A 21,879-nucleotide genomic window follows, 5' to 3' on the forward strand; every position below is an offset into this window, starting at 1 on the left:
GGTAACTGGGGGAAAAAGAAAGTGGGCAAGGCTGATTTTCATCTAGCTTTAGCTAAACAGCCAAGTGTTAGCATATGAAAGACAGGCAGTGGGCTAGCATGAACGAACTCCCCGAGTTGGGATGGTACCCATCCCAGGTAAACCCCATGTCTGACTGGGTCCCTTCTAGAGGAGCTTTGGGTCTAACTGGCTCTCCTCCTCTTTTTTGCCTCCATCACAGCAAAAAAGTTGTCTTGGGTGTTCTAGACTGGCATAGCAGCGTGCACACTGCTTCGTTAGGATCTTTTCCTTTTGTGGAAATCTTTGGGACTTGAGTGTGGGCTACAGTATGAACAAGGGGCCTGGAAACTACTGCCTGGGACCAGTCTTCTGGACAGAGCTCAAGACCGCCCTCAGCCCTTCTGAGCCTTGGTGGTGATGGCGGTGATCTAGCAGTGTGTCCTTAGACTGCAATTGTAACTCTGGTGGAAAACATGTGTTTTAGTTAGCATGGTACTGGAACTACTATATAGTTTGCTCTTTTGTAAACTGTATATTGAATACCTGCTCTTTTTTGGGGCAAGCCATATATCTCACTGATAACTGTCTCTCATCCTCACAGCTGTAATATGTGTTCTCTTCATCCTGCAGATGAAACACAGACACATGCCAAGGACTTTCTGTCAGGAAAATAATATTGAAACTCACAAATCTTCTTTGAGTAGCTCTCATCCCCTAACCATCCATTAGTATGCTGCTGTAGATGTGTGTGCTGGGACCATTGCAATTTCCACCATGTAGATGTGTGTGCTGGGACCACCATTGCAATTTCCTTTAACTGCATGTAATCTTCATCTACCACATTCACCACCTTTTGCCGGTGATTTTTAATAAGAAATGTAAATTGCTGGGGATACTCCACAAATGTTTCTCTTATTTGTGTGTATGTGTGTGTGTGTGTGTGTGTGTGTGTGTGTGTGTGAGAGAGAGAGAGAGAGAGAGAGAGTGATATGTGCGTGTATGCATGCATGTGTGTGTTTGTGTGTGTGTGCGCGTGCATGCGCACGTGAGTGCACGCATGCGTGTGTTTGCATGTCTGGAGGCTAAAGGTCAACACTGGGTGTCTTCGTCTACCACTCTCCATCTTATTTTCAGACAGAGTCTCTCACTGGACCTGGGACTCACCAGTTGGTTAAACTGACTGTCTGGCAAGCTTATATAATGCTTCTGTCTCCTCCTGCAGGTGCTGAGCTTTGAAACAGGATGCGGAAGAGCTTTAGGTCTTGATGTTTGCACAGCAGAAGTTTTTCCCAGCCCTTAGTCCTCCCTCCTGCCCCCTTCCCCCTCTTCCCCCTCTTCCCCCTCTTCCTTTTCCTTCCTCTCTCTCTCTCTCTCTCTCTCTTTCGCTCTCTCTTTTCCTTTTTTTTTTTCTGAAACAGTCTCAGGTAGCCCCAGGCTGTTCTTGAACTTGGTCCATCATCCAAGGGTAATCCTGAAACCCACATCTTCTTCACTCTGTACCCAAAGGGCTAGGATTACAAGCATGTCCCATCATGCCAGACTTATTTTTGAATTAAAGTGGGGGGGCTTATGTAGCCCAGACTGACTTGGAACTCCTGATCCTCCTACCTACCAAGTGCTGGGATCTCAGGCATGCATCATCACACTCCTGTCCTTTTTTTTTTTTTTTTTTTTTTTTTAGTTTTTGGTTATCATTAAAGGAAATAGGTTTTATTGTGAAATTTTTATATTCCTGTATCATTATATTTTTTCTTTCTCTCTTTTTTTTTTTTTTGTTTTGATTTTTTAGTATAGAGTAGACTTTAGTTAGGGCATAGGGAGGGGAGCTAAGAGGGTAATAGAGTCAGAGAGAAAAGCAGAGAGAGAGAAGAGAAGTAGAGGCCGGCCATGAGCATGTGTGTGTGTGTGTGTGTGTGTGTGTGTGTGTGTGTGTGTGTGGTGTTGGAGGATGGAGAAGGCTCGGGGCAACAGAGCAGGAGCAAGAAGGCAAAAGACCAGGAGAACAAAAGCTATATTTTCTTCTTATTTGTCCCGTTTCTTTTCTCATTGGTGTAATAACACACTGGGCAAGAAGTTTAAGGAGAGGGTCGGATTGGCTCATAGTTTGAGAACGCAGTCTGTGGGCTGGAGAGATGCCTCAGCGGTTAAGAGCACTGACTGCTCTCCTGAGTTCAATTCCCAGTACCCACATGGTGGCTCACAACCATCTGTAATGGGATCCGATGTCCTCTTCTGGTATGTCTGAAGACAGCTACAATGAACTCACTTACATTAAATAAATAGAGAGAGAGAGAGAGAGAGAGTGAGTGTGTGTGTGTAAGTATTCGGTGACGGCAGAAGCCATGGTGTTAGCTGCTCACTCTGTACTGCAGCAGGAGGCAGACAGCTCCTTTCTACTTTAAAAAAAATAAGCAAGCATGTTTGGTTACACACATAAGCATGTTCGGTTACACTTACATTTTTATTTTGTACGGCAGGATAGGGGAGACGTATGGGCACCACAGCGAGTATGTGGGGCTCGGAGGACAGATTATAAGGAGTCAGTTCCTGGGACGGGTTCAGATCAGATCGTCTCCCTCCGCAACAGCCACCGTTGCTCAGCCAGTCACTGGCTTCCTTTCCCCTTTTGATTCACTCCCAGACCCGACTCATGGAGTCGTGCCACCCACAGCCTGGGTGGCTCTTCCACCTCAAGTAACTCACAGATGTGCCCAGAGGTTTATTCCTGGGGTGACTCTGAACCTCATGCAGCTGATGATCAAGATTAGGCAGCTCACCTCTCACATCCGGCCTCCTGTTCCCTCTCTGGACTCTTGCTGACCCCCTTCTTCCCCAGATAAAACCCCTTCTGCTGTCCTGACATGTATACTTTATAACCCTCTCATTCCTCTCTTCTGCCTTTTAGACTTCTTTTCTTAGTTAGGAAGGGTTTCTATTGCTATGACCAAAGCAACTTTGAGGAGAAAAGGACTTATTTGGCTTGCATATCCTAAGTTGCAGTCCATTTGGGGAAGTCAGAGCAGAAGCTCAGGACAGGACCACGAAGGCAGGAACTGATACAAAAGCCGTGGAGTGCACTGCTTCCTGGCTTGCTCTCCTTGGCTTGCTCCCAGCATCCAGAGCCACCTGCCCAGGATCGGCCCACAATGGGCTGGGCCCACCCACATCAGTTCTTAATGAAGAAAATGCCCTCCAGCTTTGCCTACAGGCCAATCTGATGATGGACATTTTCTCAATTGAGGTCTTCCTTTTCCAGATGACAGAAACTAGCTGAGATACCTGCCAAGTGTTTGTCTGTGAAGTGTTTAAAATATCTACTTATCCTCATGGCTGTTAATCTGGATGAAGTCTTCCTCATTCCATATGCAATCCCAACATCTTCCAACCTCGTCATCTTCCCATACAGACTAATCTTCAGCTCTCCCTCAGTAGGGTAGATACCAGCAGCATGAAGTCAAGACCGTCCAGTGAAGGACACGGTATGTGAGCAGGCCCTCCTACCAGCCCTCCACAGCAAGCAGGAGGAGCGTGGGCACATGCCGCTGCCTTTCCCTTGCGCCCATGTTAGGGCCCAAGTTTAACATGGCATCAGAGTGTTTTCTAGGCACACCATACTGCATTTGGCACCCCAGTAACTTCCAAATTTGGCAAAGAATGAGAGTAGTTTGTTAGCAGTGTCCATCAAAGGGCTACAGTTTGCAAGACACTTAAAAAGTAGAATAGACAAGATTGCGTCTGTAATAATACAGTGGTCTCCCTTGGAGTCCCTTATGCCGTGTTAGCTCAGGGGAACGGATGCACCCTCTAACTGTAACTGGCCACTTGTGTTGACAATTTGTCCGTGGGCTAGCACAGAAGAATGTTGAGAATTACTCTTTCTAAAAAGCTTTATGAGCCAGGTGTGGTGGTGCACACCTTTAAACCCAGCACTTGGGAGGCAGAGGCAGGCAGACCTCCGTGAGTTCAAAGCCAGCCTGGTCTACAAAGCGAGTTTCAGGACAGCTAGGACTACACAGAGAAATCCTGTCTCAACCCAACCCAACCCCAAGTTTTATTTATGGCTATTATTGTGTGTGAGTATGATGTCCATGTGTGAGTGTGAGCACGCGTGTGCTGGAGTGTGCTCGTACAGGTCAGAGGATGAGTTTTGGGAATTGGTTTCTTCATCCACGATGGGCTCCAGATCCAGGGATCAAACTCCGGCTGCTAGGCTTGCACAGCAGGTTCTCTTTCTGGCTGTTCTCATACATGTTGACTGCCATGACTAGTGAGCGCTTGATGACCTCAAGAAGTTTTCCCCAACCCTTCCCCTTTAAACTATTAAACTTCAAGCAAATACACACTTTTCCTCACACAGTTCTATGTCAGACCAGTTTCTACCAAGAGGAAAAGCATGTATCTCTCATAGGCAGCAGAAAAGGGGCTCTGTATCTTTCTTGCTCTTTGAGGATTGTCTTATTCTGTTTTGTACTTCTAGATATTCCTGGAGAACTTGGAGCATGAAGACTCTTTTGTGTATCTATCTGCAATTCAGGGTAAGTTAACATGGACAAAGATGATATCGTGTTCCTTGAGGGGTACAGCCACAAGACATAACTGGCTATTTGTCCATCTTTCTGCTCCCTAAGTGGGACGCTCTGAGTGATAATAGCATTCCTGGAAAGTTTCACAATAATAATGTTTCATGTTTACTTTGTCACTGTATAGTTGAAATGCTATTTCCTTCAAAGTTAGGACTCTTTTCAAAAAGATGAGAATCACACCACGAGACAGCTAGAGTTAGCCATTTCCTTTGGTGCCAAGAGCTGGGACTCTGGAGGCAGATGGCCTAGGTGCACCTGCCCCTCAGCCGAACAGACTTTGGCGTACACTTCACTGCTCCTGGGCTCCAGTTTCTTAGGAGTTAAATGGAGCTCAGTGGGTACATTAGTTACTTTTCTCATTGTTACAACATTCTTACAGACAAACAAACAAACAAATAAATAAGCAAGCACCTTTCTAAAGGGAAGTATTTGTTAGGCTCACAGTTTGAGAGCACTGTCTGTCCGTCCATCTGTCCATCTGTCATGGCGGGAGGCAGGACAGCAGGAGGTGAAGCATCCATGCAGCATGGTCACACTGCATCCACAGGGGAGGCGGAAAAGGGTGACTGGCAGCTTCTTGTTGTTTCTCGGGAACCCCAGCCTGTGGAAATGGTGCTGACCACATTTAGGGTGGCTCTTCCCATTTCAGCTAATTGAACATAGAGGTTCCCTCACTGGTATGCCCGGAGGCTTATTGCCAGCCCCAGCAATGTGACAATATTACCCAGTCACATGAGGAAGATACAGTGGCAGTGCTAGGCACGAGCGCCTGGCTGTCCCTGCCCAGTGGCCTGTTCTTATATCGATGTCAGAAGTGTCAGAAGACAAGCATGAATGCTAGAGGCATTTCGAGGGACAGCTGTCCTGCCGCTTCTCTTTCATTTTTTTTTTTTTTGGCCAAAGCAAGTCTTGTGGCCTAGTCAGGGATGAGGACGATGCTCTGTGCCTGCCGTGGGACGGGCAGTCGAGTCTAATAGTGAAGGGCATGGATGCAGACTGGTACCCACAGTGCAGATCCTCACACTGCTGTTCTGTTTACCTAGAAGCAGGGCCCACAACAAGCACAACGGTACATCCAGGCTCCTACGGCCTTGATGTTCCTGAATGCACCTTGGGCTTGCTCTATACAGACAATATTTGAAGCTTAAGAGAGTACAGAGGAGAAAGAGTACAGTGGCGAGGGCCTGAGTTTAAGAATTCTTTCTTTACACAGCAAACAAGCCTTGAGGGGCTACTCCACATGAGACACTTAGCTGAGTTACTAAGAAAAAAAAAAAGAAAAAGAGAAGTCAAGGAGACAGAGTGACCTTCCAGGATGTGGGAGGACAGCTAGGAGAGTTGAGAGTTTCCGGAAAAGCTGATGGATCTGCAGCTGTGGAGGTGGACAAGGCTGGGCTCAGCAGGGCACAGGAGGCCCCAGGAGGCTACAGGCCATGAAGTGACACTTATGGAAACCAGAGAAATCAATGAATGGAGAACTTGAGACTCTTCTAAATGTAAGTCTCAGAAGCCAAGTCACCTGTCACCTGCCCTTTTCCAAGGAGAAGATGTGTTTCACAGACTTGCTTTTCCGTTTTGAGGGCTGGGTTTTTGGAAGCAGCGTCATGCTATTCTACTATGGCAGCCTGGCAGCTTGGGAAAAGCTTGGCTGGTTAACCCGCTGAGCTCATTGGCCTCTGGGACCAGCTATAAAAACTGCAGCTGTGGTGTCCTGTGTGTTTTCACTGGTTTTAATTGGTGTGCTAATCAGTCAGTAGCTAATTTGGTGATGAAAAACAGGGCAGGTAGGAAGATGTAGAATTTCTGTTCTCACCTCCCCAGGACGGACAGATTGGAGTAATTGATGTTTTTGGTGCCTGTACTGTGTACTTAAAAGCCAAGGCCTTAGGTGAGTTTCCCATTAAGAAAAGCAGGAGATGAATTTTCCCACCTGTGTGGTCAGTGCCACTTGCACAGGCCCAACTCACTCCAAGAAGCTGCTTCCCCCCTCAGGACAAGGGGTCCTAGACACGCTTTGGGGGCTGTGAATGCCTGTATAGCTTTCTTTCTCATAGACTGCGTACATGGCTCCATGGGGATTTTCTGTTCAACGTAGTGATATTTTGGAAATGTTTGTACAAGCTCACCAATTCTGTTTACAGTAAAGGCAGTGAGCAGAGAGGGGCTGAGTAAACTCATTCGTACAGAAGATAGCCATTCTTGCCTGATTTAAGAATTCCAGCTACGTGTGCTGTCTGCCCATGGAGAACTAAATTTCTGAATAGTTAAAGTTGACGTTTGTGGAAAAATATCTGCATATCTGCTCTTCATCCCGGGAAGGTGCTGGTGTTTTGGCTGTCCCAGCAGCTCCTTCAGACAGAAAACTGTTAAAAGTTGCTGAGTTCCATGCTGAGGGTAGTGGCACAAACCTTTAATTCTAGCACCCAGAGGCACAGAGGCACAGAGAGGCAGAGGCATCTTTGTGAGTTTCTGGTCTACATAGTGAGTTTGAGGCCAGCCAGGGCTACTTAGTAATACCATGTTGCAAAAAGTGAAAAAAAATTTTTTTCAATGACAAGGAAATGTATACAAAGTTAAAGTCTTCCCTCTCCCCCAAATAGGAGTTAAGCTATGTCCTTGGTTGTTCTATAATGTGTTGAGGGGTTGGCAGTTGTTTTAGTGTGTGGGTGTGTGTACTGCATGCACATATATGTATAAGTATGCATATGTACACATGCATGGGGAAGCCAGAAGTTCTCTAGCTGAACCTGAAGCCCCCTGATTTGACTAATCTGATTGGTTAGCTCACCCCAGGGATTCTCTGTCTGTCGCTTAAGTGCTGACATGACAGGTGGCTGCCATATCCACCCAGATTTTATGTGGGATCTGGGGTTCAAACTCTGGTCCTCGCGCTTGCATGGCGAACGAGTGTCTTACCTCCCGAGCAATTTCCTTAGCCTGCACTGTAGGACTTTAAGGACAGTTTTGTTGTTCAGTAATGAATGTGATAAATACATGAATGATATTCTTTAGCAAACTCTTATAGCCAGACAATTTATCCAGCTATGATAGATCTGCTTAGATGCCCTCGAAGTCACTTCCCTTGAACATTCTGCATTTCAGGGGTTCAAGTGATCCCTCTCAGTGTCAAAAGAATCTTTGGCTGCAGTGGTGTTTTCGGGAGAATGATGGTATTGAATTCAGGGCCCCTTGCATGCTACAGAGGCACACTACCAGCCAGGCAGTGGCGCACACCTTTAATCCCAGCACTTAGAAGGCAGAGGCACGTGGATCTCTGAGTTCGAGGCCAGCCTGGTCTACAGAGCAAGTTCCAGGACAGCCAGAGCTATACACAGAGAAACCCTGTCTCAAAAAATCAAAAACAAACAAACAAAGCAAAGGCATACTACCACTGAGCTTCACGCTTAGGCCCAAAATGCCTTTGGATAAAACAATTATAACAAACTGAAAGGAAGGAAGGAAGGAGGGAGGGAGGGAGGGAGGGAGGGAGGGAGGGAGGAAGGAAGGAAGGAAGGAAGGAAGGAAGGAAGGAAGGAAGGAAGGAAGGAGAGAAACCCATACCCTGAGCCAGGCATAGGAGGTGAAAGTGTGCTGTGTGTAAGGAAGGGAATGTAGGCACTGACATGCCCAGACAAACCATACCCTTCCCACCCCCTCTCTTTTTTCATTTCTTTCAAAGCACCAAAGGGAGTGAAGGCAAAAGGTGGGGGGGGGGGGCAGTGGAGTATAAAAAGATGACAAGATTTTTACAGAGTTTCAAACTGAGCAGAAGTACAAGCCTTGACTTGCTAGGCACCAACCTTTGTCTTAGGCTCCAATTTCTACCTCAAGTTAAAGTAAGTCAAGAAACCATCAGCTGAAAATAATTCCCTCTCCCTTGAAGAGTCATCTTATTGGATTTGGCATGGAAATTTGGAATGTAGTCCTGTGAAGTTTGCCTTCTCCATTTATGTCCTTGAAACAGGAAGATTTCTTTCTGCTCTGATCGGGTTTCTGTAGAGCCTAGCTGAGGACTGATCGCGTCTCTAGTGTCTCTCCTTAGGCATTCAGTAAAGCCCTGAGATGAGCAGGGAAGTAAACACTGTCCTCATCCTTTAGAACTTACACTTGCGATGTAATTTACATTTCTAAAATGTCCCAAATTGTAAACAATGCAAGTCAGTGTTTCTTAGTATCTAGAGATGTAACCCAACATTTGAGAAGGCAAGACAGGAGGTTCTACTGTTCAAAGTCACCCTTGGCTACAAAGTAAATTTAATGCCAGCCTGAGCTGTCTTTCTGAGCCCCTCTCCCCATAAAAAAGGAGGTCTGGGGAGATGGAAATTTTTTCTTTCTAATTTGTAATACTTGTCCTTACATATGCCAGGCAAGTGCTATATCACACCACTAAACTCATCACACACCCCCATCCCATAATCAGCCACCAAACCCAGACACTATTGCATATGCCAGCAAGATTTTGCTGAAGGGACCCTGATATAGCTGTCTCGAGTGACACTATGCCAGTGCCTGGCAAATACAGAAGTAGATGCTCACAGTCATCTATAGGATGGAACACAGGGCCCCCAATGGAGGAGCTAGAGAAAGTACCGAAGGAGCTGAAGGGGTCTGCAACCCTATATGTGGAACAACAGTATGAACTAACCAGTACCACTAGAGCTCATGTCTCTAGCTGCATATGTATCAGAAGATGGCCTAGTCGGCCATCATTGGGAAGAGAGGCCCCTTGTTCTTGCAAACTTTATATGGCCCAGTACAGGGGAACGCCAGGGCCAAAGTGGGAGTGGGTGGGTAGAGGAGCAGGGCGAGAGAAGGGTATAGGAAACTTTCAGGGTAGCATTTGAGATGTAAATAAAGAAAATAACTAATTAAATAAAAAACAAAAACTCATCACCCCTGAGCTACGTTTTGTCTCAGTAATTGCCTTATCTAGACAGTCACATAAATGGAGTCATATGGCAATGGAGTCAGACCCCTGTTTTTTCTTTCCATAGAGAATTATTTTTTAAAGTTCTTCCTGACTATAACATGGCTAATTCCTTTTTTTTAAAGATTTATTTATTGGTTATAAATAAGTACACTGTAAGTACACTGTAGCTTCAATGTTTTTATCCATGTTATTTATTAACAACGATCAAAAAGTGGAAACAACTCAGCTGTCCAGCAGCCACCGCAGGAGACAAATGTGACTGTTCAGCAGCTGACTAATTCAGTGCCCGAGTAAACACTGGGAAACTCTTCAGACACTCCAGAAGAGGGCGTCAGATCTCGTTACGGAGGGTTGTGAGCCACCATGTGGTTGCTGGGATTTGAACTCTGGACCTTCGGAAGAGCAGTCGGGTGCTCTTACCCACTGAGCCATCTCACCAGCCCGGCTAATTCCTTTTTATAAATTATTTTTTCATCAGTTGATAAACAGCTGAGTTGTTTGTATCTTTAACATTATCTCTCTCTCTGTGCATGTGTATATGTGTGTTGTGCCTGTGTGTGTGTGTGTGTGTGTGTGAGAGAGAGAGAGAGAGAGAAAGAGAGAGAGAGAGAGAGAGAGAGAGAGAGAGAGAGAGAGAGGGAGAGGGAGAGGGAGAGAGAGAGAGAGAGAGAGAGAGAAAGAATATACATGCAAGTGTGTGTGTGTGTGTGTGTGTGTGTGTGTGTATACACAATCTGTAAGAGAGAGCCTGTTCTCTCTTGCCGTCCAGTGGATTGGTTCTAGGCTAAGTCAGTTCGTCACATGTGGTAGTGAGCACCCCCCATCTCCCATCTTCTGGGCCTGAGAGATTGCTCTTTGCCTCCTAGGATTCATAGGTTGTTTAGAATTTTTCAAATAATAGTAGAAATTGATCCTGTTGTTTGCTTTAGTTTTTACTTATGTGTGTGGGTGTTTTTTTTATGTATGTATGTTTTTTCTTATGTATGTATGTATGTATGTATGTATGTATGTATGTATGTATGTTGGTGCATCATATGTATGTCTGCAGAGGCCAGAAGAGCACTAGACCCTCTGGAACTGAAGTTTCAGGCAATTGTGGGTAACCATGTGGGTTCTGGGAAGTGATTGTGGATCCTCTGTCAGAGCAGCCAGTGCTTTTAACAGTTGAGCCATCTCTCCAGCCCCCCCTTGTTGTTAGCCTAAAAAAAAAGGAGTAGCCAGATAGTGATAGCACATGACTGTACTCTGTCACAGAGGTGGGGAATCTCTGAGGACAGCTTGGTCTTCATAGTAAGTGTCAGGACAGTCAGGGCTACACAGAGAAACAAATAAACAACAACAAAACAAATAAAGCCCCTAAAACAGAACAAAACAAATAAAAGGGAAGCAGAGTGCTGACAGACGTCAGTGATTCCCAGTGTTTACTCGGGCACTGAATTAGTCAGCTGCTGAACAGCCACATTTGTCTCCTGCGGTGGCTGCTGGACAGCTGAGTTGTTTCCACTTTTTGATCGTTGTTAATAAATAACATGGATAAAAACATTGGATTCTATCAGTCATCCTGAAATATAAGAAAGCATTATAGTTTTATCTATCTATCATCTGTCTATATATCTATCACTCATCTGTCTGTCTGTCCGTCTGTCTACTTTTTTTTTTTTTTTGACAGAGCCTTATGGACTCTCTTCTGACCTTAGACTTGAAGTTCAAGGATGGCCTTGAACTTCTGACTCCTCCCTCCTCCTCCCTAGTGCTAGGATTCCAGGCATATGTCCCCATGTCAGCTTGGTTTATGTGTTGCTCAGGAGTGAACCATGGCTAGGCAAGCACTCTACCAATTATTTTTTGTTTTTGTTTTTGTTTTTTTGTTTTTTTAAAGGCAGACACTATATTTAGCCTTGGCTAGCAAGGAACTCACTATGTAGACCTGCCTGGCCTTAAACTTACAGAGATCCACCTGCCTCTACCTTCCTAGTTCTGAAATTAAAGACGTACACCATCATGCCTGGCTCTCTAACAACAACAACAACAACAACAATAACAACTTCTTCTTCTTCTATATATGTAATTATATATATTTATTATTATTATCATCATTATTATTATAATATGTAAGTACACTGTAGCTGTCTTTAGACACATCAGAAGAGGGCATCAGATCTCATTATGGATGGTTGTAAGCCACCATGTGGTTGCTGGGATTTGAACTCAGGACCTTTGGAAGAGCAGTCAGTGCTCTTACCCATTGAGTCATCTCACCAGCCCCTAACAACTTTTTTTTTTCTTTTTCCAATTTTTTACTGGGTATTTTCTTTATTTACAATTCAAATGCTATCCCGAAAGTCCCCTATACCCTCTCCCCCCTGCTCCCCTACCCATCCACTCCCACTTCTTGGCCCTGGTGTTCCCCTGTTTATACTGGGGCATATAAAGTTTGCAAGAACAAGGGGCCTCTCTTCCCAATGATGGCCGACTAGGCCATCTTCTGCTACATATGCAGCTAAAGACACGAGCTCTGGGGGTACTGGTTAGTTCATATTGTTGTTCCACCCTCAGGGTTGCAGACCCCTTCAGCTCCTTGGGTACTTTCTCTAGCTCCTCCATTGGGGGCCCTGTGTTCCATCCAATAGCTGATTGTGAGCATCCACTTCTGTGCTTGCCAGGCACCAGCATAGCCTCACAAGAGACAGCTATATCAGGCCCTAACAACTTCTTAAATGAAGGTTTGCTGGTACTCACAAAAGCTAGAGGAGTGTGGAGCTGGAACCAGAGTTTTTGAAGATTCCTAATCTTTTGTACTTCATCTTATTATTGTTCTCAAGGTCTACATGATGCCTACACCCCCTCTTTCACACTGGGGGCTGGGGGTATTTCAAATACTTAAGTTTCATAGTAGCTTTATTTTTAGACTTCCTGACCAGTGGTTTCTTCTGTCAGTCAAAAACCAATATTCAGATTTATATCAGAGAACTTAGCAGATTGGTACTGTTATCTATAAAGAAGAGAATAATAGCCACTTCACAATCACTTGCACTTTTCAAGATTGCCCCGATAATTGTCATGTCAGAGAGATGGCAGTAGGTTGTGTAAAGTTACCACCTACTGAGTGCCTGTCAATCATAGCAACCCTGCAGGTTTCAGAATGAGGGAATTGAGGCTCAAAGATGTTAACTACCTGGCCCAAAGTGACATGGATACTAAGTGACAGGACGAGGATTTGAAAATAAGTCTCTTTGGTTCTAAAAGCCATGTGCCAGAGGCAAAGCTTGTGAGAGCCACAGTGCTGAGGATGCCTCAGCCCCAGCTGAGTCTCGCCATGCTCTCTACTACAGGAGCCCAGCTGCCTGCGGGCAGCGGTTCTGTCATAAACCAGCTCTATATAAGCGTGCCGATCTCATGATTCCTTGCTTTTGTCTTCATCTGCCCGTTTGACAATGTAGGGTGCGACTTTTGAGGTTCTCTCTGGATCTTTGAGACTCATCTCGCTCCCTCACTCCACTTGCTCTCCTTCCCTTTTTCTCAGTGCTCACTGGCTCTTGGTACAACAGCTATTGTCATCGCTTAGGAGCATCTGGGAAGGCTTCAGATCTATATGGTCATCTGTTTTGTACTACTGTAACAATACCTGAGCCTGGTATTTACTTATAAAGGACAGAGGCTATTTTCCTACAGTTCTGTAAAGTTGAGAGTCAGTTGATTGTCTGAAGGCAATAAGTGGGCAGGACCTGGGTGCTGCACCATCCTATGGCAGAAGGTGGGGTCTGAGGACCAGAGACAGGGAAGTGTGGAGAGCGAGAGGCTGAACTCATCTTTTTCAGGACTCCCCAGTTCCAAGGCCTTGGCATCAATACATTTGTGAAAGCCGAGTCTTCGTGACTTAGTCACCGCTTGTATTCGCCAGGCTTCTCTGGAAGAGCAGAACCAGCAGAGTCAATAATCAAGTTAGACGTGAATCTATTAGATTGGCTCCTGAAATAGGGTTGGGAAGCAACAATGCCGAATGCGAGCTGGGGACGCTAAAAGCCCATAGCTGCTTAGCCCACATGGCGGGTGCTCAGCCCTCCCAGCTGCTTCTGAAGGTCTGTAGGATTAGAAAGGGAAGGGTGTGGTGACTGTAATTTCAGCATTTAGGGGGTCGAGGCAGGTGCGCCATCAAAAGTTAAAGACTAGCGTGCTCTATATAGTGAGCTCTAGATGAAATTCTCTCTCAGAGAGAAGAAAGGAGTGAGGGCCAGGGACATAGCTCAATGGTAGAGTGCTTACCTGGCATGCACAGGCCCCATTGAAAAGAAGTAGCAGCAAGCAGTCTACACACAAGCCCAGCATTTTACACAGTAGCCCCTAAGTAGCAACAACCAAAACCCCTGCCACCTGATGGGAGATAAGTAAGATCTGGTATAGTTATACAATGAGATATTATTATTCAGTAATAAAAATGAATGGAATTCTACTGATTCATACTAGGGCATAAATAAACCTTGATAAGTGAAAGAAGTCAGACACAGAAAACTACATGGCATATGATTCCATTTATGTGCAATGTTCAAAATAAGTCAATCCATAGATATCAAAGAAGAGTAGTGGTTCCTAGGGCCTGGGAGATGGAACAGTGTGTGACATATGGACACGAGTTTCTTTTTGAAGTAGAATTATATAGTAGTGATCATTGCACAACAGTGTAAAATTATACTCATGCTTACCAGCTATCCATTTTACCCTTTTTAAAGTTTGTATGCGTGCACATATGGACACACATGCATGTAAGTACCCTTGAGGTTAGAACAGGGTGTTGGGTCCTTTACAGCTGGAGTTAAAGGAGGGTGGGAGCCACCAACAAGGGTGCCGAGAACCAAACTCATGTCTTCATAAAGAGCAGCAGCAAACCCTCTTAGGCATGGAGCCATCGTCCAGCCCCAGCTAATATGCTTTAAATATTAACTTAAAAATTCAGAGCAGGCCAGGACAGTGGTGGCGCATGCCTTAATCCCAGCACTTGGGAGGCAGAGGCAGGTGGATTTCTGAGTTCGAGGCCAGCCTGGTCTATGGAGTGAGTTCCAGGACAGCCAAGGCTGCACACAGAAACCCTGTCTTGAAAACAAAAAGAAAGAAACAAACAAACAAAATCAAACCAAACAGAGACAAAACGAAATTCAGAAGAGTTGATTTTCATGAAACTCTTGGGAGTGTAAGGATGCAGGGGCAGAATTTAGATACAACTGGAGTAAGAAGCTGAGGCCGAAGGGAAGCAAAAGTCTGAAGATGGTCCAAAGAGGGCAGGGATAGAGGAGAGAGTAGGCAGTGGGTTGTCAGGGAGCATGCTGGGTGTGAAGGGGGTGGTGATCAAGCTACTGAGAGCCATTTGCAGGCAGGCACCCTGGCCTTCCATGAGACTGCAGGGTACCTTTCCAGGTGCCTGCCAGTCCCACCTGAACCATGGTTTGGTGGCAGGATTGTTTTCTGAATTGAAAGGGCAGTGCTTATTCATTGTTGTTCTTGCTCTCACTTTCACCCACAGTCTTAAGGGCTGCCTATGGCCCAGAAGCAACTTGTTCCATTAGCTTCTCCACACAAGGCTGTGAGGAACCAATAGCCAAGGAATGATGGAGTCCTCAGTCAACCCCCTAGCCCAAGGCTCTTATCCCGGCTCCACCAGTGCCTCCCCACCTTCCTCAGGTCCCTAGGGCCTCTGCTCTCACAAACAGTAGAACAGGCCATGGCAGCTGCACATGAACAGGCTCATCCTTGATTTCATGGTTCCCAGAATTTCCTTCAAATCTCTCACCTCCTGTTCCTGTAGATGAGCTGCTAGCAAGGCAGCATCCATGCAAAAGGCCAATGTAAGACAGTGTGGGGCGGAATCCTTGCAAGTGTCTCCTTTGTAAGGTATTAAGGAATCAGTAAGGACCTTCCCTGAAGAATCGCTATGTAAAATTTGCCCTCAAAATTACCACCCTTTTTTTTTTAAAGATTTTTAAATTATTTTATTTATTATTATATGTAAGTACACTATAGCTGTCTTCAGACACACCAGAGGAGGGCATCAGATCTCATTATGGATGGCTATGAGCCACCATGTGGTTGCTGGGATTTGAACTCAAGACCTTCAGGAGAGCAGTCAGTGCTCTTAACCACTGAGCCATCTCTCCAGCCCCCCCCCCTTTTTTTTTAAAGTTGAGACCTGTTTTTTGTTTTTTTTAAAGGAACAAATCAAAAAGAATAAAGAAAGAGTCCATAAGTAAGATGCAGCCCCAGTTAGCTTGCATTCTCTGTTCACTGGAGCTGTGCCAGCTGAGGGGGTCACCACATCACAAAGCAAGTAGCTTACATTATCCTTCATTTCAAATACAAATTAAAATACCTAACCTTACCAGATGTGATTAAGATGATCCTTGAAGTTGTTCACACACTTAATAAGCCCAGTTACATTTTTTATTAACCCTGACATAGATCCTGTTGTTGCTGAATCACAAGTTTAGCATTTTTTGATTTATCGAAGCATTGATTTTCCCTTCTCCAGTCATGTCAGATCGTGGGCAGTGGTGGGAAAATGCCCCTACATGGTGTCTGCTCAATGTGCCAGCTTGTTTTAGATTTGGATTTATACTTTGGTAATTGGTTTTGCTTCCTGATCAGGGATGCCTCTGCTGGTCCCTAAGAAAGAAGGTGAGCTGGGGGTGAATTGACTTCAGGGAGAGACTGGCAGACCCTGAGAGTCTGGAGGTCTAATTAGGTTGCCAGGGTAATTGCTAAGGCTTCTTTTCTTAGAAGGCCGTTTTCAAGGAACATCTCTGCATGTTGTGGCCAACATTTGTAATCCTGGAGTGTTGACTTGACTTTATATAGGAACCAAAAGAGAAGTGAGGACTGTGGGGGATGGCTTTGTTTGTAAAAGTACACACTATGCAAGTATGGGGACCTGGAATTGGATCTTCACCAGGACCCACATAAAAGCATCTATAACTCTAACGTGTGGGGGTGGGGGTGGGGGTGGAGAGCATGGACAGAGACTGGCAAGTGCCCAGAGTTCACTCACCAGTCAGCCTAGTTAAATAGATGAGCTCCAGGTTCAATGAGAGACTGTCTCAAAAATAAGAAGGGACTGGCATGATTATTCTTTAAATGTGCCAGCTGCCACACCCATTGACCCGACTTCAATCCCCAGAACCCCCATGGTGGAAGGAGAGTACCAGTTCCCACTAGTTGTACTCTGGCCTCCACACGTGCGCTATGGCACATATATGACTCCCCCTCCCCCCGAAAAATGAATAAATAAGCATGTAATTAAAACAGTTTAATTAGAGGGTTAAAGAGATGACTCAGTAGTTGGCATCTCTTCCAGAGGACACCAGTTTGGTTCCCATAATCCACAAGGTGGTTCACAACCATCTGTAACTCTAGTTCCAGGGTATCCAACACTCTCTTCTGGCCTCTACAGACATGCACATGTAGGGTGCACAGAGGACATACATGAGGGTAAAACACTTACACATAGAAGTAAAGGGAGAGAAATTAAAAGTCAGAGAATGATAGTGGCTGCCAGGGGCTACCACTGACCTTCATATAAATACACACATATTCACATACACAGAATACACAGAGAGAGAGAGACAGAATATACACACAGAGAGAGAGAGAGAGAGAGAGAGAGAGAGAGAGGAATCAATGGTCTTTTCCTATGCTTTCTTTAGGCTCTGTGTGTGTGTGTGTGTGTGTGTGTGTGTGTGTGTGTGTGTGTGTGTGTGTAGTATGGTATGTGGGGGGGTGGGGGTAGGGAGGAGGGGGAGGAGGAAGGAGAGCAGAAGAGAGCATATGCATCCAGGTGCCTAAGGAGGCCAGGGATGTTGGATCTCCTGAAGCTGGAGTTACAGGTGGTTGTGAGCTGCCATATTTATGTGTGCTGAGATCTGAACCTGAGTCCTACAAGAGAATCAAACTTTTTTAACCAATGAATATTTCTCTAGCCCTGAAATAAGTCTTTAGAAAACAAAGTTCAGAGACTGGAGAGATGGCTCAGAGGTTAAGGGCACTGGCTGTTCTTCCAGAGTTCCTGAGTTCAATTCCCAGCAACCACATGGTGGCTCACAAACATCTGTAATAGGATTCGGTGCCCTCTTCTGGTGTGTCTGATGAGAGCAACAGTATAGTCATACAAATAAAATAAATAAAACTTTAAGAAAAAAATATAAAAACAAAAACTGTTTTTTGTTTTTTTGAGACAGTGTTTCTCTGTATAGCCCTGGCTGTCCTGGAACTCACTTTGTAGACCAGGCTGGCCTCGAACTCGAACTCAGAAATCTGCCTGCCTCTGCCTCCGGAGTGCTGGGATTAAAGGCGTGCGACACCATGCCCGACCAAAAACAAAATGTGTATAGTTAAGTGTTGATTTATTCCTTTAGCAGTTTGTTTTGTTTTTGGTTTTTTGGTTTTTTTGAGACAGGGTTTCTCTGTAGCCCTGACTGTCCTGGAACTCACTCTGTAGACCAGGCTGTCCTCAAACTCAGAAATTCGCCGGTGTAGAAGAGATTGACAGGTTCCTCTTTGGATTTGGTCAGTAGTCAGAACCTCTGCTTTTGCCTCTCAAGTGTTGGAATTAAAGGCGTGAGCTACCACTACCCGGCCCTTTAGATGTTTGTATTAAACAGTATTGATTGTGTTTGAGAGAAACGTTGTAGGAAAGCTTCAGAGAACAATTGCCATGCTCTGCCTTGGTGGAGTTTATGGTCAGAGGGCCGGTGTAATCACACAGATGTAAACTAGTTGTGAGGAGTGCTGTAAAGAACCGATACTCTGAAGGGTGTCCCTGTTTAGGGATGTTTCACTGGACAGAGGGGGCAGGGGCATGGGACCCAGTCTCCAGAGCTGGGGGATTAGTAATCCGCACAGGGAGGCCTGGATGAAGAGTGTTTCAAACTGTGGGGACAGCAACGGCAAGGGCTGTGTGAGCACAGCGTTCCCTGGATCCTGGTGAAGTGGGTGGGCTGCATGGGCTCCTAGCATGGGCAAGCTCATTGTAACAAGGCAGCCTCAGCTCTTCCTCAGCAGGTTCTGTTGCTTTAAAACAAACCAAGAGGAATTTGTAAGCAGTCCCTGTCCTGGGCCGTCTCTGCCTTTCAGGACACTATCCCATACACCATGAGTCCTTGTCCTCCTCCACCTTGTCCTCCTCTCTAACACTCACACATAGTGCTTTCTCCTCGCTGCTGACAGACATGCTGTTCTCTGTCTCTAATCTGTTTTATGAAAAGCAGCAAGAATGCATGGCTATTCTGTGCAGATCTCTGAGAACGCAGCCCATAGCATTATGAAAATCATTCTGATTGCACGGGAAAACAGCAGAGCCCTGTGGAGTTATTTTAGGCCAATAGTTTTGTTTTTAATTTTCTCTCCTAACAGTAGAATTCATTTTCAAATGAGTCTACCAGCACCAAGCAGTCAGGTGATATTTTTTTCTTCTTTGTGCCTTTTTACTTCTGGCTTTTCATGTTTTCTAGTATGAACATGTCTTGCTTTTATAATCAAGAGAATTTTTTTTTTTAAATTATATGTCTGCCACAGGAAGCTGAATTGTTTCATGATGACAAGGTTCAGGGACTAGTACAGATTGAAACAGATGGCTCCCTCTGTTGTAGTACCCCCTGGTGACCCTTTCACAACCAGGGATTACCAAAGCACAGAGTGACCCTGGCTTCTTCACCATGAAATTACACAAGACAGCAGGAACCTTACTGACAACCAGATGTGGGTTTTCCCCCCCAACTAGTGCTTTTCTTAATGAAATGGTTGCTTAGAAACCAGACCATAATAATAACTTTTCTATATTTAGTCTGTGAAATGATTCAGTTTACAAAGTTATTAAGTCAGAGAATGCTAATTAGATAGAACTGAGCTCGCCCATTATTTCTTGTCTGGCAGTTCAGCAACTAAACGGTTAAATCGGCCGCATCTCCTCCAGCATCTCTCCAGATGCTCCTCATAACAGGGGACCCACCAGGAAACCGACAGCTCCTGCTCCAATTTTTCCTGGGCCACTCAAGAGTGCCCCGGTGGCGCCTGCTCCCTCACTGCATGTGTTTGGAGCTGTTCCCATGTAGTAGCTATTAGGCTGCTGAGAAGATCAGTTAGGTCAGTGGGTCAAAAATTGGATGTGAAAAAATGAAAATAAACTCAATTCACAATAAGTTCACTGAAACAGCAGTGTGAAAAGAAGAAGCTAGGACTGAAGATGGTTTAGAACGTCAGAACTTAGAAGTGGACACTCTGCTGTGCAGTACTGGCAATAGGAAATCTTTGTACTATAATTGGCAGGTAATTAAAGCAAGTATTTTAGTCAGGTGTTGTAGTAAGTATCTATAATCCCAGGGAGGATGATGGAGAATTCTAGTTGACCCTGTGCTACAGAGTGAAACATTGCCTAAATCAAACAAAATTCTTAACTTGAACCTAATAAAATCTAGGGGAAAGTAGACCTCTATCTGCCTTTCATTGATTAGATGGCTGCTTAGTTCATCTGTCACATAGTAGCACATTCAAAAGCACTGAAAAGCATTAAGGAATCCAAAGAGCAGAGAATGACCAAAGTAACTGAGAGAAAGCCAGAGCTCCTGAGGTGTGAACTCAGCCTGAGAACGTGCGTTTGCCCTGCAGACATTTGCCTGAAATTAAGCTGTGAGCAAGTTGTAGAAATGAAAACTTGCAGCAACTCCATGTGAGATTAAACAACAAATACCCTCTAATCCTAAACTTAGACCCCTAAGGAATCTACCTCAAGTCAGTCAGAGATATTAGTGTGAACCCCTGAATTCCTGGCACTTGGGACGTAGAGGCAGGAGGAGCGTGAATTGTAAGCTAATCTAGACTCTCTAGCAAGACCCTGTTTTTTGTTGTTGTTGTTTTTAATGTATTGTGTTTTTATGCATGTGTGACTATAACATAAAATTTGACACTTGAGCCTTTTTAACATTTCATTGGCACTAATTTTTTCATAGTATTGTATAGCTGTCATCACTACCATTAAAACTTTCATCCTCCAAAACAAACACTCTGCTGCCCATTCCAGTAGCACCCACTTCTCCCTCCACAGTAATTCTTAAAGTCAGTCACTAGCACAGAGCTGTTCATAATCAAATACAAAAAAACAAGGTCCAGTGCTACTTCAGATACTAGATTTGTTGCTCACAAATGAAGAAATAATTCTGCTTACTGTATTTAAAGAAATACAGGATAAACTTGACAATAACATTAGGAAGTGAGAAACAACAACAACAAAAACCCAAACAAACCATCAAACTTTGTTTTTAAGGGAACATCTCAAAACAAAGAGTAACTAAACAAAGACAAACACAACCAGGGAGAGAATTAATGAACCAAAAGGGAAAAAAATTACAGGAAATGAGCACAGAAAATATTTCTAGGCAGAGAAATCAGGAAGAAAGCCGAAAAGATTTGACCTCCTAAGGTCTTAAAACACATTTGTGTCCAAAAGCCAACATAGTTTTAATTTAATGCAAAGTCAACAACCAAAGATTTCCTAGGAAAACGGCTTTTGGGTGTAAGTGTATTGAGATAGAAGATGTATCTGCAGTCTCTGAGGCTCAGGATGAAAAGGGAAAGTGGCAAAGGAGGGGGAGCCTCCCTTTTGGAGCCATGAAGATGTTACACAGTTAACAGAGCGATGGTTGCACAAGGCTTGTGAGTCTCCTAAAAAGCACATAGTTATGCATATAGAATGACATGGATTATGTCATAGCTTTATCACAGTGAACCTCTTTCTCTTACCAAAAGGCAAGCAGTTAATACCTTTATCACATAAGGAGTTCCTAGATATTAATAAGAAAGGCACCTAGTAGGTAAATACATAAATAGGCAATTTTAAAATGAGACTTCTGGTTCTCTCTTGGTAAGAAAATTAATTAGAACATTTTGAAGTGCAGTTTTATGTTTGTACCTATGAGGTGGGTTGTCTCTTTGGGGAATTCACCCTGAGGCCTCAGTGGGAACTGGGTCCTACAGAGGTTCTGTGAAAGCCTGTGTGAGAGGCTTTGTGGGGAGCCTTGGAGGGCTGCACTCTTAGTTGAATATTTAGTGAGTGGGTTTGTTTTGTGGAGTGTTTTGCTGTTTAGTTGGTTGGTTGGGGGTTTTGTTTGTTTATTTTGTTTGAGACCATCTGTCCCAGGCTGGCCTCAAACTCACTCTGTGGCCAAATCCTGGGAACCTAGGACCTTAAGCTTTCTACCACTGAGTTACACATCACCACCCCCCTTTGTATTTAGTTTCATTTATTTTTGTTTGTTTTGAGAGTACCTCCTAGGCTACCCCCATCTCTCTCAAAGGATGACCTTGAACCTCTGACCCTCCTACCTCTGCCCT

At 44.7% G+C, this 21,879-nt stretch overlaps 1 protein-coding gene across 1 annotated transcript in view; it reads left to right on the plus strand.

Annotated features, from left to right (window-relative positions):
* Positions 1-21,879, plus strand: part of Tango6 (transport and golgi organization 6) — a 168,372-nt gene that overhangs the window by 59,749 nt on the left and 86,744 nt on the right. The window contains exon 14 of the mRNA NM_173037.1: positions 4,478-4,535. Within this exon, the coding sequence (NP_766625.1) occupies positions 4,478-4,535 (58 nt within the window). The remainder of the gene's footprint in view (positions 1-4,477; positions 4,536-21,879) is intronic.

This window comes from Mus musculus, chromosome 8, assembly GCF_000001635.26.
Source record: "Mus musculus strain C57BL/6J chromosome 8, GRCm38.p6 C57BL/6J".
Lineage (NCBI taxonomy): Eukaryota > Metazoa > Chordata > Mammalia > Rodentia > Muridae > Mus > Mus musculus.